This window comes from Hydra vulgaris, chromosome 12, assembly GCF_038396675.1.
Source record: "Hydra vulgaris chromosome 12, alternate assembly HydraT2T_AEP".
Classification (NCBI taxonomy): Eukaryota; Metazoa; Cnidaria; class Hydrozoa; order Anthoathecata; family Hydridae; genus Hydra; species Hydra vulgaris.
In genome coordinates this window covers 65,862,501-65,879,251 of record NC_088931.1, presented here as the reverse complement: position 1 = coordinate 65,879,251, position 16,751 = coordinate 65,862,501, and the positions used below count along the sequence as shown (strand labels likewise).

General features: G+C 28.3%; 2 protein-coding genes across 2 annotated transcripts in view; one reads left to right on the top strand and one right to left on the bottom strand.

The window, feature by feature from the left end:
* Positions 1–2,630, top strand: part of LOC100214274 (uncharacterized) — a 67,634-nt gene extending 65,004 nt beyond the window's left edge. Inside the window, exon 3 of the mRNA XM_065814172.1 lies at positions 2,077–2,630. Within this exon, the coding sequence (XP_065670244.1) occupies positions 2,077–2,381 (305 nt within the window). The 3' untranslated portion in view covers positions 2,382–2,630. The remainder of the gene's footprint in view (positions 1–2,076) is intronic.
* A 9,345-nt stretch (positions 2,631–11,975) lies between these two features.
* Positions 11,976–13,021, bottom strand: LOC124806165 (adenosine receptor A3). The gene has a single exon (XM_065812180.1). The coding sequence runs from the start codon at positions 12,990–12,992 to the stop codon at positions 11,979–11,981; it is 1,014 nt and encodes a 337-aa protein (XP_065668252.1). The 5' UTR covers positions 12,993–13,021; the 3' UTR covers positions 11,976–11,978.
* Between the last annotated feature and the right edge of the window lie 3,730 nt (positions 13,022–16,751).

Below are 16,751 nucleotides of genomic sequence, written 5' to 3'. Positions count from 1 at the left end.
GATTTAAAAAGACGAATTTAGTCTTATTAACCTAAAAGTTAAATAACGACTTTTAAGTTCTTATGACTTATTTTAAACTTTGAAGTTATAATTACAACAAAGTATACTAAAAATAAAATAAATTTAGAGAAATATATAGTGACTAAAAACATAAATGTATTTTTAATACAGTTATTAAAAAATACGTTACATAAACATTTCAAATTATTGTTATAAAACATTTTTTTCAGCGAATTTACGTCCACCTTTTTTCTTTGCCGCATATTTAAGGTGATTTGAAATGGTATCGTCGACATACTTCTCATTGCAATTGTTTAAATTAAGAGTGTTTGCTAAAAACAAAACATCTTTTTATTTTTAACTATTTAACTATTAAATTAGAAAGTCGGACTAAAGTTTTCTGTTAACCTCTTTTAAGGTGGTTGTTTTAGGGTTTTATCACATTTAATTTATACATTAAATAAAAACGTACCTTTTATTATTTAAAAAATGCAAGTAACACCAAAGAACTGCTTTTCATGCTTACCCTTGATATTGAAATCACTAACTAAATATTTATTTATCAGCCTATTAACAAATTATATCAATATAACTACATATTTTTTTATTTACTTTATTCGGTGTTTTGGGGTGGTCCCAGAAAAACTCTTGAAATGAAAGAAACAAATCTCATTATAAAAAAAGTCCTTCACTTGCTTATATTTTTTGTAGCTGTGGAGAGTGGAGTGCGAACACCTGTGGATAGTTGTGAGCACTGTAAATAGACATTTTACTTTGCTTGACATTCTGTTTAAAATTATTTTAGTGTGGGGGTAGGAATTTAATAAGGGAATTAAATAATCATTGTGTTGAGATATTCATTGCATATTTTTTTTTTCTTTTTAATAAAATTACCATAAAGTATAAGACTATAAAAATAAACAAATGGCAATTTTAAAATATATTTATAAAATATATTCAAATGACTGATTATGGTAAAAACAATTAATATACCTATTTACAACGTTTGCAAAATTTTCTTTTACATTCATATCACCAGCTTTAGCAATTCTTCCAATTTAATGAATATATATATATATATATATATATATATATATATATATATATATATATATATATATATATATATATATATATATATATATATATATATATATATATATATATATATATATATATATATATATACATAATGCGTTCATAAACTTTGCATCCGTATTTGCCTAATGTACCTAATGGTATCATAATTTTGTTTGAGAAAAAACGAGGAGTTATTTGAAAAAACATAAATTTCAGTTTCGTAAACCAAAGAGAATTTTTAAAAACTAAATAGATAGCATGCCTAAATAGTCAATGTAAAAAATTCTTTAAATAATATACTATATCTTATGATAAAGGTTTGAATAAAGATAAGTTCAGAACCCTCTATTCATAGTGTTTGCTGTTGGCAAACTTCATAAATAGTGTATATGAAGCCTAATTACAGCGCTCAAAAAAAGCCTAATTACAGCGCTTTATAAGTTTAATATTGAAAGGATAAGTTTGAAATGAATATATATATGGCTAAAATGTTATTTCATTGTTTTTTATTGTTTTTTTTTAGTACGGCCTTTTTCCTAATTCGTTAAGGTATGGCTATTATATATAATTTAAGTTATATTTATGCGCTTTGATGTAAAATGCTGTATTCCTATTGAGATAAGATCAAAAAGATAAGTTAATTTTGCTTATTTTATAAGCATACTTTTAATATAAAATAAAATTTTTTGCCATGGTTAGGATAAAAATAATTTTTAAGCTGTGTTTGTATTGGGTGTGGAAATAGAAATTTATTAGTTTGGGATTGTAAGATTAGTTAGGCCTGCCATTTTTATTGTTGGTTTTTAAGTAAATTTTTTTGAACTGTTTTAAATGGTTAAACCGTATAATTTTGTTTGCAACAGATGACAGCACCACCATCACAAATAAGTCCTTTTAATCCTCCACCACAAAAGGAACCATATCAAGACTTGTTAAGTTCTCCTCCTTACAATCAACAGCCGCCTGCTTACTCTGTTTCAGGTTATACTGCGCCAGGATTCCAAGGGCCTCCATCTGGTTATCCTGTGTCACAGCCAGGTTATCCATACGCTCAACCTGGATATCCTACACAACAAGCAGATTTTCCACTCTCTGTGGACCCGGTATATCATCAGACAGATCCATATCTCGCACAACCTACCAACACAACTTTGATAATCCAGCAATCTCCACAACAAGTTTATGTCGATCAAAAAAAAGCTGACACAACTGAAGCTGAAGATTGTTGCTTGACGACACTTTGCATGAATACTTGTGCTCTATGCATGACATGCTTATGTTGTTGTCTGTATCATATATAGTATATTATTTTAATAAACATTATTTTTAAAAAGCTTTTATTTTATTTTTGTTGTAGAGTTTTGAGAACTTAAATTTTTTGTTTGAGGTATTTACCTTTAAAAAAAATATATACTTATAATATAAATATACTAAACATATACTAAATAAATACTGGTAGAGGTTTTTTTATAAGACTACAAATGACTTCGTTTATTTTTATTGCTTTGTGAAATTAACGTTTGATATTTTTTAATATTGTTTCATAAACACTCTGCTTGTTTTGCTTTAGTATAATGCACATAAATTTTTGCAGGGCGTACAGAATTTCTTTGGCAAAAACCACTGATGAAAGTTTTAATATTACCTTTTTTTTTTAATGTTAAAATGGTTTTTTTAAGAAAATTATCTTGATGTTATAAATTCCAACCAATTTTTAAAAATTTTTATAAAATTTATAAAAAACGCTATTTTCGTAATGTTTGAGTGCTTATAGTTTTTTCAGCAAAGAAAACCAAAAGATTTAAAGCTGAATATAAAAACATTTTGGTTTTTTTTGGTGAGGCGTACGTTTTTGTGCAAGACGTTAACTTTTAACCTTAAGATGTAAGCCTGATCCAAATTAAAAAAACATCCACCTCTATGGTTCGATGAGGCGCTGAGGAGCCAAATCGCTGAGGCGCCAAAGCGCTGATGCTGATCCTGAGATTTAACCTTATTTACAATGACCCTAAAAAGGCCACGTATGTTGCGCGTGATCTTTATTTTCCCTTATTAGGGATTATCATTCAATTCCAGTTCCCGATTCCTAAACCCATCTCGGCGAGAAACACTTCACCTTGACGATGCACCGCCTTCTGGTCTTCCATGCTGCGTCGAGCTTCGCTTTGAGCCTGCTAAAGCTCCGTTCTTCGTTGAGCTCCACTCCGGTACTCAGTGTTGCGTCAAACTCCGCTCTGTTCGTGCTGCGTCGAGCTCCACTTTGACTTTCCGCGCTGCTTGGTTCCAGCTGTTGATTCTGCCCCGACAGCAGTTATAAAAATTCTTGTTTCGAATATTTTTATGCTATTTTTTTAGTTTTAGGAATGTGTTGAGAGTTAGTAATTACAAAATACGTAATATAATGACATTCGATTTGAATGAGTGCGTCATATGGAACGCATTATAAAAATAGAAAGTTAAAAAGAGAGTTTAAAACAATTTTAATTTGTAGAGTGCATTTGTAGACTGATAATACTTTGTTATATACATATATCATTATAAATAAAATGCAGTTTAGTTGATATATTTTTGACTCAATTCCAGTTATCAAAACTCCAGTTTAATAAAGGTATAACTAACTCTTTTGAAACTTTCAATTTACAGTTGGGGTCTTTATTAACTTAGCTAATGTATTCGATAAAATTGAAAACAAAATTTTTTAAAATAAACTAAAGATTTACGGTATAGGTGGTAGTGTTTTTACTTAAAGCACTCCCCCTTTTATGTCATTCCCGCTGCTAACTCGATTCTTCTGTTATCATTTGCTAGCTTTCCAGCATTATATTTTACTCTACATATCACATAGGTCTTTATTTGAAATGTGAAACCCGAGATCATACTCTTCATTGAAGCATTTCTCACAGATTTTATTTGTACAGGCTAGCTCTCATTTTCATTACACTTTTCAACGTACATATTGTTCATTGGTCGGACGTTTAGTGGGAGGTCTAAGTATTCTTGCTTTGTGACCTGGAAAAATAATGGCTATATAATTTTTGAAAACAAATTGATATTTAGTTTCACTTTGGTCAATTATGCAAGCGAGGTTTTTCTTTACACGGTGATTTGTGGACTGAGAACTGACTCTAAAAAGAGCTATTTCTCGATCCACAAATTGCTGTGCCGTTCTACTCTTTGTTTAAATTATATTTAACCACTCGATCTGAAATATCCAGTGTATTCAGGGTAAATATTTTGTATGCTCAACTTCTCATTTTAAAATAATTGATAAAAAGTATTTTTGAGAGCAGAACCGTGAACTGATTTTAACAGTAGCTCTATCTCTTGGTAAAAAGTGTCACGTTTGAGATGACAAAGTTGCGACAAAGTGTCCTATTGCCTAACCCACAGAAATCATTGAAAATTATCTGTCTAATATCAGGCGCAATTAATTTCAACGCAATAACCACAATTAATTTGACGGCAATAATCACATTAATCTTTCAAACTCCATCCTTGTTTTGTGTTGTCCATGCTTTTCCCCAAATTTGTCTACCATGCATAAAAGTTTCTCCTGCTTTTTCTCTTTTTCTTTTTTCTTGTTTCTCAATCATTATTTGCTTTTGCAGCACAATTACCTTTGTTTACGTCAGTTCCATAATACACCCTTGAGTCTTCTGCAACATTGATATCTACTTCGTTCTCGCAACATTCTTTTTTTTTGCTGTGCTTACATCTCGAATACCTCCATCGTTGTTTTCGGCATTTTCCAACTTCCTTATCATATTGGGTTGCCATGGATACCTAAATTGCTTAGCAATCACATATTTTATTAACCATAAATAATTACTAGAAAAGTTATTACTTTAATAAAAATATTGTATTACTCCCATAACTACAGCATTAAATCTAAATTGCCTGGCAAGCGTTTATTTAACATAGTTACTAGCTTAAATGATTTTCTTAAAACACCAAAATTATAAAATAGATTCTTATTTTTTTGAAAGTTCCATTAAAAATTATTTTATGCGTTTGAAAAAATAAACACATTGACGAATTACTCATTGGAGGTATTTTTATGCAGTTCCGGGGCTATTTTTTAGGTTTATTTTTCTTGAAACTACTACATGATCCGTATAAAAAAGAATCTAAAGCTGAAATCTTCTTGTGTATATAATAATATAAGTGTTTTGGCTTATAAGTATTTTCTAAACCAAAACTTATTATATTTTGATAACTGTAAAACAGCTTTTTTTTCCTTACCATCTTGGTGCAAACAACAACCTGAAACAAACAATAGCTCTGGAGATGAAAAAGATGCAACTATTGGTGCCGATCTTCTTTTCTTTTTTTTATCACAAAAAATTACCTAAGGTTTGCAAATGATTTTTTCAGTTGCAGAGACCAACTAGAACATCTCACCTTTATTTTTCTTAGTAGCAGAGACCAACTTGAACATCTCACCTCTAATTTTGAATGCTTTAGATAAACAACTCCTTGGTTTTTAAGGAAGTTTTTCACCATTTTTATTTCATTTAATATAACATTTATTTCATAAATATTTGTTCTGATACACAGCAGAGTAGAAAGCTACTTGCTCTGGTCACTCGTTACAGAATTCTGCTTATCTGCAGATAAGCAGAATTCTGCTTATCTGCAGATAAGCAGAATTCTGCTTATCTGCAGATAAGCAGAATTCTGCTTATCTGCAGATAAGCAGATCAGAACATACTGAAGTTTTATTTTTTAATGACGTGACAGGGAGCTAATAACTTTTTCAAGATATATATCATTAACTATATCAAACAGATGTGTTAGTTTTTAGATTCGGAATAGATTGTACCGTAAGTGCCTAAAATGAAGTGGTGGTAAAATTCATTTTTTTAGTCGTCGACATTATTGATGGTATCTCAAGCTTGATATCCGTTGTGTTGCTTTGTGTTGAACTTATTCAATAAAGGATATATTAGTTTTCAAATAAGGAAAGTGTGGTAATATAAACGCTTTATATAATTGGAGAGTCAAACTTTTATCGATGTAAGTGAATGTCTTTTGTAGCATACTAGGAATTTGTAGAGGTTTAGAATCAACTAATTAAATACGTGCACTTCACTTGTAGTTAGATGTAAGAATGATTCTAAAATGACGCTCTGTAGTAGAGCTTATTAGATTTTAATATACCCACATATATTTTATACCCCATATATATTTTGCAAAAACTTCTAAGTAGGATATTACAAGAAAGTAATTTATATAAACAACATATAATAATATTATATATTTATAAAATTGGTATTAAGTTCAATTATAATCTTTATTAAAACTTATGCTTTATTTGAACTGTCAGAAAAGATAAAAGCAAAAATAAAGAAACAAAACAAAAAAATAATAAGAAAAAGGAATTTTAGTCTTTTTCATTTCATTGAACTTTAAGTTATATCATATTTTGAATATTAGGTTCTTAACGTGTTTGAATTATTTTTGAATTTATTAGCATAATTTTTTATATTTAATCAACTCTAATAATAATTTTAGGTTTATTAAAAACAAATGTGTTTATGTATAATGTATATTATCTTTGAACTTTTAAATTTAAATATAAGTTATTTGCTTATACTTTTACAATTATAACTTCAAAAATAATTTTGAAATGTGTGTATTACATTCATAAAAGATTCGACTCAATATAAAATTATGTTAAATTACTGGAGTTTTTAAACAAGCAAAATCCGAGAACCGTATTCAAAAAATAAACAACCTTTCTAATACAAATGAAAATAAAACAGAAACAAACAAATAAACAGTTAAACTTCCATGACTTTTAAGAATATATCTGAAACTTAGAAAAGAGCTTAAGCCTTGCAATGCAGAGTGGGTATATGGACAAAATAGAAAAAGTTTTAGTTGTCTAATCCTAAAAACTTATTTAATTTTTTTTTTTTTAATTTCATTTAGGTGCCCAAGAAGTCCTAACAGTCTTATCAAAGAGCACCACACTATCATTTAATTGGAAGTTCATCCCTCCTTCCTAACCGAAGTCGCAAAACTTGCCCAGAGGTGGGATCCGAACCACGGATCCTTTGTTTCTGCGGCAAGTGCGCTACCACTGCGCCATGGCTACAATTTTAGTTTCTATATTTATTAAGAGAAATTTATTCATAATTTATTTTTATTAAATCCCTTAGTTACCAGAAATCTGAGCTTTTGAATATTAAAATTTGAAGAAAAAAAAAAAAGTTATAAAATAAGTAACTTTAATGTCATAAACTTTGCGTAATATTTCAATAACATCTGCGTTGTCAAAACACAAAATTAGTATGTTATTTTAGAGTATTCAAAGGTAAGAAAAACCATTGCTTGGAATAAATTTGTTATAGCATGTTATCTCAGTTGTACTTTGAAAATTACAGATTTAAATAAAAAATCTTTCAGAAATTTATTTTTTGCCGCACTATAACTAATAGTTGACACAGTTTGCCATGTGCTGTCTAATATTTATTTAAGCTATATGATGCTTCAATTGAGTTTCCATTGATTGTTGTTGCCTTGAGTCCTTTTTCAGATTTTATATATGTTTTAATTTGGTTGCTATGGTACTTAACTTTGCTTAGCAACAACCTATTTTTGCATTAATGTTATTTTAACATGTTTTTATTTGCGCTAAGTACACAATATTGGGTCAGCGTATTTAAATGAGATTCACACTTCATATAAGGGTAAATTTTTCGATCCATACCCATGTATGGATACCTTACTTTGCAAAAATGAGGTATCCATATTTATCCATATGTGGATACCTTATTTTGCATAACTTACTTTGCATAACATATCAACAACATTACCATTACCTTACTTTGCATAGCATTGCAACAATATATTTTCAATAGTTATTTGTAATTTAAATACTAACACTAACAGTAAATTAATTACTTTTAATTTTAATTACTAACACTTATAGTATTTTAAATACTAGCAAGAATTAGTATTCCACGCGCCATTATATTATATAATATTAAACTGTTAAATACAAAATATTTGTTATAAGAGTTATTTAGATCTGTTTTTACTAAGATTAGTCAATCATAATTTTCTCCAAAAAACAAATTTGGTATTTCAAAAAAAAATGTTATTAAAGATATACTAAAATTTATTCACCCAAAATTTGCTGAATTTGAAGGCGTTGATTTTAAGCATGCTGTTCAACGATTTGTTTACTTGTATAAAGAAAAAGTGGAAATCTGCAAATTAATTTATTAAAAACTTTGAAAAGAAGTTTTTAAATAGGTATAATGAATATTCAATTTTCATAAAAAAAGACAACGAACCAACTACAAGTAGACGTGGTCGAAAACCAGTTACATTTGATGATAGTTCTAATAAAACTAAAAAATGGCGTGCATCGTGCTTGCTTGTATCTCATTCATTCAATGAATTATTTTTTGCTGCAAGTAAGAAATTAAAAAATGAATCTAATGTTATTGCTGCCACGAACATTTTAAACATTTCAAATACAGATAAAGCAAGTAAATATTCAGCCGACGAAGTACTGGCCTTAATAATTGATGGTAGTCTAACTAAAGCTTCTTATCAATTGATTAGAAGTGGAGCCTTGGAGAAAGAATATAACATCTACCCTACTTACAATGATTTCAGGGATAACAGTGGAGGACTATTCAGATTCAGTTCCTTTAAAAGATTTAATGATTGGTACATTGCTAAGAACCTGTGCAGTTCAGGAACCTTTACTTATGCACTTGATATTTAACAACAAAACAATAAAAACAATGACCTCACGTGTAAGGCTTGTTTTGATGGTGCTACTGGCCAAAGCACTTATAACCAAGTTTTGTTAGCACCTGACATAAACATTGGTTTTAAACGTGAATAACTGTCATTTATAATTTGTGTAGTCCCATTGGATTTAATTGGATTAAACAACAGCAATAAAAATTTGTCTATTTGGAGAAATCAAAAGTCATCATCCACAGTCTATTGCAGACTATTAACGTTTGCATACGAAACGGAGTCAAAGGAATCTGTGCTCAAAGGAGATCAGTACATTAAAAGTGAGGTAGAAAGCTTGGGTATGAATTCATTAGATGTTTGCGGATTTTTTATTGAAATGAAATGTATTATTGAACTTACAATGATTGCTGGGAAAGTTTAAACAATATCATCTGGAAAAAGTAACTCATATCAATGCTGTTCAGTGTATGGAGTTTCTCCAAAAAATATTAACCGTTTTCATATCTTTAATATAGATTATATTCTTAGAGAATTCAAATATGGTCAAATAATTTTTTGAGATTATTTCACGCATTGGATTTAAAAACGAAACAAGAAAGTGGCAAGCAAGATCTAAAGAACACAAAGAAAAGGTATTTATAACTTAACAAAATATTCTTACTGAATTTAGGAGCAAAATTAGACTTATTGCTGATTTCCACCAAAGTGGTGGTTCTGGATCAAGCAACTATGCCAGTGCTTCAAGGCTTTTGCAGCATATGAACAAAAAGCTGAAATAATCAAAACATTTTATTCAGATTTTACGTTATCTTGGTAACATTATACTTTTTTTTTATGTTTTATTTATATTTTAGGATGTGAAAAAGACTGTTTAAAATTCAATGATTATTGTTTTGACGCTGTTAGACTATATGTGTCCCTTTAGTATTACATTGTATTACATGGCTCAATCTGTGCAAAAAGAATTCATACATGGGCATGACATAATTCAAAGCCTTACATTACTCATAGGACTTATGCCAGTTGAAGCTTAAGAAGCTAGAAATAAAGCCTTCAAATCTTATCGCAAAAATTGCAGCCAAAAAACATCCAGAAGAGAAACAAATACTGATCTGATCAGGACACTCCTGGTTTCCAGTGATCCTGTTATTTCATGCTGCGTAAATCAACATCATATTTAACAAATAATTAAACATTTCTTTCAGATGTTTTACAATTACTTTTACAATCTTCAAACGATTTTATTGTTCCATAAATTTTCAATTTAGTTTAAAATTTCTTGAATTATTTTTTGTTTTCATTATTGCTAAAAAATTAATTAACTAAATATTCAACAGTTATTCAAAATAAGTGGATTGAAAATCTAATCAAACTTATTCAAAAAACAACTTACCCCTTTGTACCTAAAGAAATTATTTGGTAACTACGCAATATAAGTATCCATAGCAACAAAAATTTAAAAAAATTATCACTTTTATAAGAGGTGAGATCCCATATTTGTACTCATGCCAAATTTAGTAAATATAGCACTCGTACAATGTCTGCAAATACCACAAATAGGTTGTTGCTGAGCAAAATGAAAGTAACCATAGTAACAAAATAAAAAGCAAACACCTTTATAAGAAGCTCGGATACCATATTAGTACTCGTGCTAATTCTAGTGAATATAGCCCTAATATTAATTCAGTTATAAATTTTGTCCAGTAAAAGAGAATTCTGGCCCAATGTTCATTGGCTTGTCAGAAGCTTTTGAGATTTTTGTTCATGAATATTTCCTGCACAAACTAGAAACATCATTTTTTTTTTTTTCTTTTTTTTCTTTTTTTATGCATTCCAATATAAAAACATTTTTGTCCACATTAGTGAACTGGAAAATCTTAATGACTGGTTCAAATCAAACTCTCTTTGTATTTTTGTAAAACTGAGTATTTTTTATTTCAATATCAATCTAAATCCGATGACTTGCCTCTGCAACTTCCTCAGCTAACTATAAATAGCAATAAAGTAAACAAAGTTGCATCACTTAAAATCATAGGAATAATATTTGATGAACAGCTTAATTGAAAAAATTATATTGCGCTAGTTTAAAACAATTTTTTTATGCGTAAAACAAAACACCTACTAAGTAAAAAATGTTAATATATTTATATTACTCTTTTATTCATAACAACATAAGCTATTGTACTATTGTTCTGGTAAGCTATTGTACTATTGTTCTGGTAAGCTATTGTACTATTGTTCTGGTAAGTACTTACATTAAAAACTATATATATAAAACAAAAAAAAGTCAGTAGAATTATATGTAATGTGCACAAATACGCCCACTCCAAGTCGTTATTCCAGAAAATTAAAGCTCATAATGTCTATAAGTTAAATCTGTTTCAAAATGATATATTTCCAAAATCCTTTAATAACCGATTTAAAAAAACTAATAATAAATACTTAATAAGGCGCTCTATCCATAACTTTAACTTAACTAAGCGAACTCTTAAAAATTCGATTACTTAATTTTATATCGGTTACTCAATGTATATAGACAAGATCTGTGTTCCATAGACTTCGTCGTGTTCCACAGACTTCGTCTAAAAAATTTCTTGTTATACTTCTTACTTTATCTATTTACTTATTCTGTTGTCGCAATTTGTCGTATTTTAATGAAATTATTTATTAACTTGATTTATATAATGAGAAATTTGTAAAAATACTTTTGACAACAAGACTTTTGACAGAACTATACGCTTACTATAGGGGTTTGACAACAAGACTGTCAAACCCCTATAGTAAGCGTATAGTTCTGTCTTCTACTTCCTCAAGTCGTTCTTAAATTTTATTTAAGCTTTAATTCAGCAGCCGTGGTGCAGTGGTTAGAGTTCTGGCTCAGAACTCAGAGGTCCGAGGTCCGACGCCGGCTCTAGCCCAATAGGCAACATTGATGAGAAAGAAGGAGTGAACCTCTTGGTTAAATCCTTTTCCGGGATGTTCTGTGATAAGACCGTAAGGATTCGCTGTAAAAATCCCTATTAATTCTGTACTAATTTTTACTGTATCTAATAAATAAGAGAAATATTTAATGCTTTTTAAAAACTTGATAAAGTATTAGATAACAGGAATAAAACGTATTATATAAAATACAAAATTTAATAGTGGCATAGCTTTTTTTGTCTGCTTGTTTCTCATTTTTTGAATCGCCTTCGTTTTTTTAATATACGGTTTTCTGTTATAAACGGTTTAAAAATTTGTAGAAATCCTTTTTTGATGTCCGACTGCTTTGAATAGTATATGATTGGATTTATACAAGAATTGGCTTGCATTAAGAACACTGCACACAAATAAAAAATTTGATGAGCTTTAGTGTTATATTCCAAATTCGAAAGTTCTAAAATCATCCATATATTTAAAGGAAAAATGAATGCAAAATAGCAAGCGATTAGCAAAGTAACAGACTTTGCCACTCTTATGCGATTTTTATAGTTTCTCGTGTTTTTTGTGTTAAATAAATGAACGGAAAGCGTAGCTGAGTTGCTTATATTAGCAGTGTTTTTGTCAATGAGATAATCAATGTTTTCGTTGCACATCAGTGAAAAATCGTTAACAACAATATTGTTATTAGTTTTATTCTGAAGAAATTTGAACCTTTTAGTATAAACTTCTTTGGTTATTAGATAGTAAAAAGTTCCCAACGTAACTAAAGGAAACGAGCAAGTAGTAATACGTAAAACAACATACGTTGTCATATTAAAACTCTTGACGATTGGTATCAATCCAGGGAAAAGCCAGCAAAACAAAATGATAAAAAAGGCTTTGTTTTCTGTCATATATTTGTTATAGTTTGTTAGCTTAGTAAGTAATAAATATCTATCGTAGGAAACTGCTGCTAGTGTTAATAGCGAAGATCCAACGAGCAAAACTAGTAGATAACCACGAACAAAATGAGCTCTACAGCTTAATAACAAATCTACATCTAAGACTTGTATTATGGTAAAAGGGCCAAGTACCATTCCAACGCACAAGTCAGATATCGAAAGTGACAATAAAAAAAGGTTGGATATTTTTCTTTTCTTTAAGTTTTTGATAACAGCTATTACAAATAAGTTACAAAAAATTGTCGCTAATATTAATATAGAAGAAAGAATTGCAAATATGTTTATATTTTGTAATTGAAATAATGTTGTACGCCAACAAATCATCTTGCATGAACTCTTTTCTCATTAATATATTTTCTAAAAATTAAAAAAAATAAAATAAGAAAAATGCAAAACTAATACAAAATTAGATAAAATACACAAATTACAATAACAAAATTACACAAATTCAAAAATACACAAATTACAATAACAAAATTACGACACAAAAACAAAATAAATAACATAATAAGCCTAATATAAAAATAATAAATACTAAAATAAACTTAAACAGTGTAATAAATAGTCATACTAAAATTTTATTATTACAAAATAAAATTATTCCATTTTCCTATCTTTTACAGATGCTTAAATACTTTACTTACCAACTTTAATTTCATAAAAAAATCGAAACACAAAAATAGTAAATAATTGGTTTATATGCAATATTCAGTCCTTTAAATGTCATGAAAACAAAGTCATTGTTAACACCATCAGTGATGTTAATTACGACTGATAATTTAAATAACATGGCTCCCAGTGGGCACAAAACGTTTTGCGAACGTTTTTAATGGTCCCGTAAAAACGTTTTTATTGGTTTTTTAAACGTCCATATGAAACAGTGACCGGACGTTTTCTTAAAATCATTTTTTGAACGTTATTTATTTGTTTTTATTATGTCTAAATGTAACGTTTTATCGCTTCTAACGTTGGTCCTAAAAACCTTTTTTTACGAAGTTATTTAAGTAAATACGAATGAAAACTTAGGTGTAACCTAGATACAGATAAATTACTAAAAGTTTGAATATTTTATGTTTATTAAAATGTAAGCATACAAAAACATAACAATTTTTATACTATTCTATTAAGAACTCTCTTCAAATGATAGCCCATCAAATTATCGACCAAATCGAATTTCGCTGTATGTGACACTAATATTTCTAAAAAGAAAAATACCATAGAAATCTTCATGCATTTCACAAGCACGTATAAAAGGTTTATTAAACAATCTTTTTAACATTGTTATCATTTGACTATGTAATAATTTTATTTTACATTTTGGTTCATTTTTTAAAATAAGTATCATTAATCAATTTTAACAGTTTTATATTTATAACAACTTTTATTTAAAATATGTTTGTTTTTCTAATTTTTCTAAAAAAATTAGAAAAACAAACATGTTATTAATAAAAGCTGTTATAAATATAAAACTGTTAAAATTGATTAATGATACTTATAAAAAATGGATCAAAATGTAAAAAAAAAAAAAGAAAAAATAAGTAATGTTAAAAATTGACAAAGTATTTAAAAGAAACAAAATAAACGACATACTTTATACAATAAAATTATTTTTAAATGACCTTTTTCCATAAGTTTCAGCTTTCTTAAACAATGCTAGAATATATTTTGACATAAGTTCATCTGAAACATTATTAGCAAAAACTGAAATTGAATTCCCACTTATATGTTTAGATCCGCGGACCGTAACAAATAATAGAATATATTTAGTTTAATCACATTTTAAGTTATTTAAGAAAAGTTTGTACATTAATGTAAACAAGATTATACCGACAAATAAAACTTTGTTTACTATTTAAAATTATTTCATTTTCATCAACTCCTGTTATATCATTTAATTTGTTATAATAAAATAATGAACCTTCAAGTTCAGCCTTTTTCCTTAGGATATCCACTGCAGATAAAGACTTTTTGGTTTCAGACTTTAGCCATGGTAATTCCATAAATATTGGATACTAAAAACCTATTATAAAAATAAAGAAAAATTAGAACATAGTAAAATATTAATGGAAAACTGTTATTGTGGTCATTGAATTAAATACCATAACATCTTTTGAAAAATGAAAACTCAACATTTTTTAACCTGTTCCACCTATAAGCTTTTTTGTGAGGTGTCGGTGGTGGATCGGGACCCTCACCAGATCCCTCGATGCGCTTTTTACCTAGAAACGAGTTTGAAATTATACCCCATTTTTACATCTATCTTTTAATAATAAGTTGTAGATATTACAAGAATTAGCAAAATTATAATAACTTATGTGAAAAAAAAAATTTTTTTGACCACGGTTTTATCAAGAAATCCATATATCGAAAATTTGCTACTAAAAACGTCATAACTTTTTATAGAATTGTCCGATTTTCATAACTTTTTCACCTTTAAAAAACTGTATTTGAGGGCTTTCTTATGAAATATAATATTCAAGTATTTGATCAATTTAAAAAAAATCAGTCCACGTACCTAATATATATATATATATATATATATATATATATATATATATATATATATATATATATATATATATATATATATATATATATATGTATGTATGTATGTGTGTGTGTGTGTGTATGTGTGTGTGTGTGTGTATGTGTGTGTGTGTGTGTATGTGTGTGTGTGTGTGTATGTGTGTGTGTGTGTGTATGTGTGTGTGTGTGTATAACATATATATATAGCATAAATAACCAAATATTTAATTTAGATGAAATCAAAATAAAATGTGTTAATATTACATAATATGTTTTTATATGTTTCCTTATATTATAAGAAAAAGATTTGTACTTAATTCGACTACCTGAAAATAAACGTGTTGTTTTGCATACATTTAATGTGAAAATGAATAAACGCGTTGTTTTGCAAATATTTAGCGTAAAAACGGTTTTTAAATTTAAATATGGGGTTTTCTAAAACACTAGCAACTTTGACTAAAAAAAATACGAAAGTAAAGAATTAATGGCATATTCATTTCTTTTTAGGATTACAGCGCATCTTTTCGGCATAGAGTTTATAAATTTTTTCTTGTGTAATCTCATTCCGCATGACTTCATTAGCCTCATATAACTGATTAGGGTTTTTGAAGGTTAGTGTTTAGAGACTTCAACATGCCATAAACTTTAAATCTTATTGAAATCAGGTGAGCTGACCATCTCATTACTCTAATTGGATTTATTGCAAATCATTGTTTTGCGAGTTTAGACGTGTGTTTCAGGTTATTGACTTGACTGGGTTATTTTTCGGGTTATTTGACCTTAAGTTCTACGTACCTTTAATATACCATCAGGATTTTTTTAAGTTGTACTTTGATTCATAGCTCAACTATTTTTCAATCATTAACAGTCTAGTGTCTATGAGCTTTTGTAAATTCAATTCTAGCTTTAAAATTTTTTAGAAAAATGATTTTTTTTTCTACTCTGAAGCTCAAAAGCCTTGAAAGTTGTAACTATCTGCAAACTGTACTTTTGGAATACTGAAGATTTTTAACAGGAATTATTAGCGTAGTCAAAAGGATTCCTTTTGACGCGACAAATAATATTTCTCTCAGTAATACTAAATGTTTTGCGCGGTCTTCAGCCCTTATCAAATCATTTGATTATTTGACATACAACGAACTTGTTAATGGAGTTTTCGGTAGCAATTTCTTATTGTTTGATTCTTTTCTTAAAATCTTTGATAATACGTTCTTGTAAAACTAAATAATACTTGTTTCCTGTCATCATTAAGGACCAATACCCCAAATATTGATTGTAAAACTGAAATGTTTGCTATTACAAAGTTCTCTTACCAAAAAAGCGCAAAATGTTGATCTCAAATTAATATCATTTCTTATAATACGTCACCAAAAGCAAATATAAACACTATTACCCATAACTATTCTTACTTGCATAGCATGCCACCTCTTTATAATTTTTCTCACATTATTCCTGGGATTATAAGTAAATAAACATGTAAAATAATAATAAATAAATCAAATTAACCTTATTCCAGAGATAAAGTGTGTTATAACAAGATTGTTGCAAAGTGTGTAA

Bases quoted from the DNA above. Each gene is read 5' to 3' on its own strand.
- LOC124806165 (XM_065812180.1), bottom strand. From the start codon at position 12,992: ATGATTTGTTGGCGTACAACATTATTTCAATTACAAAATATAAACATA.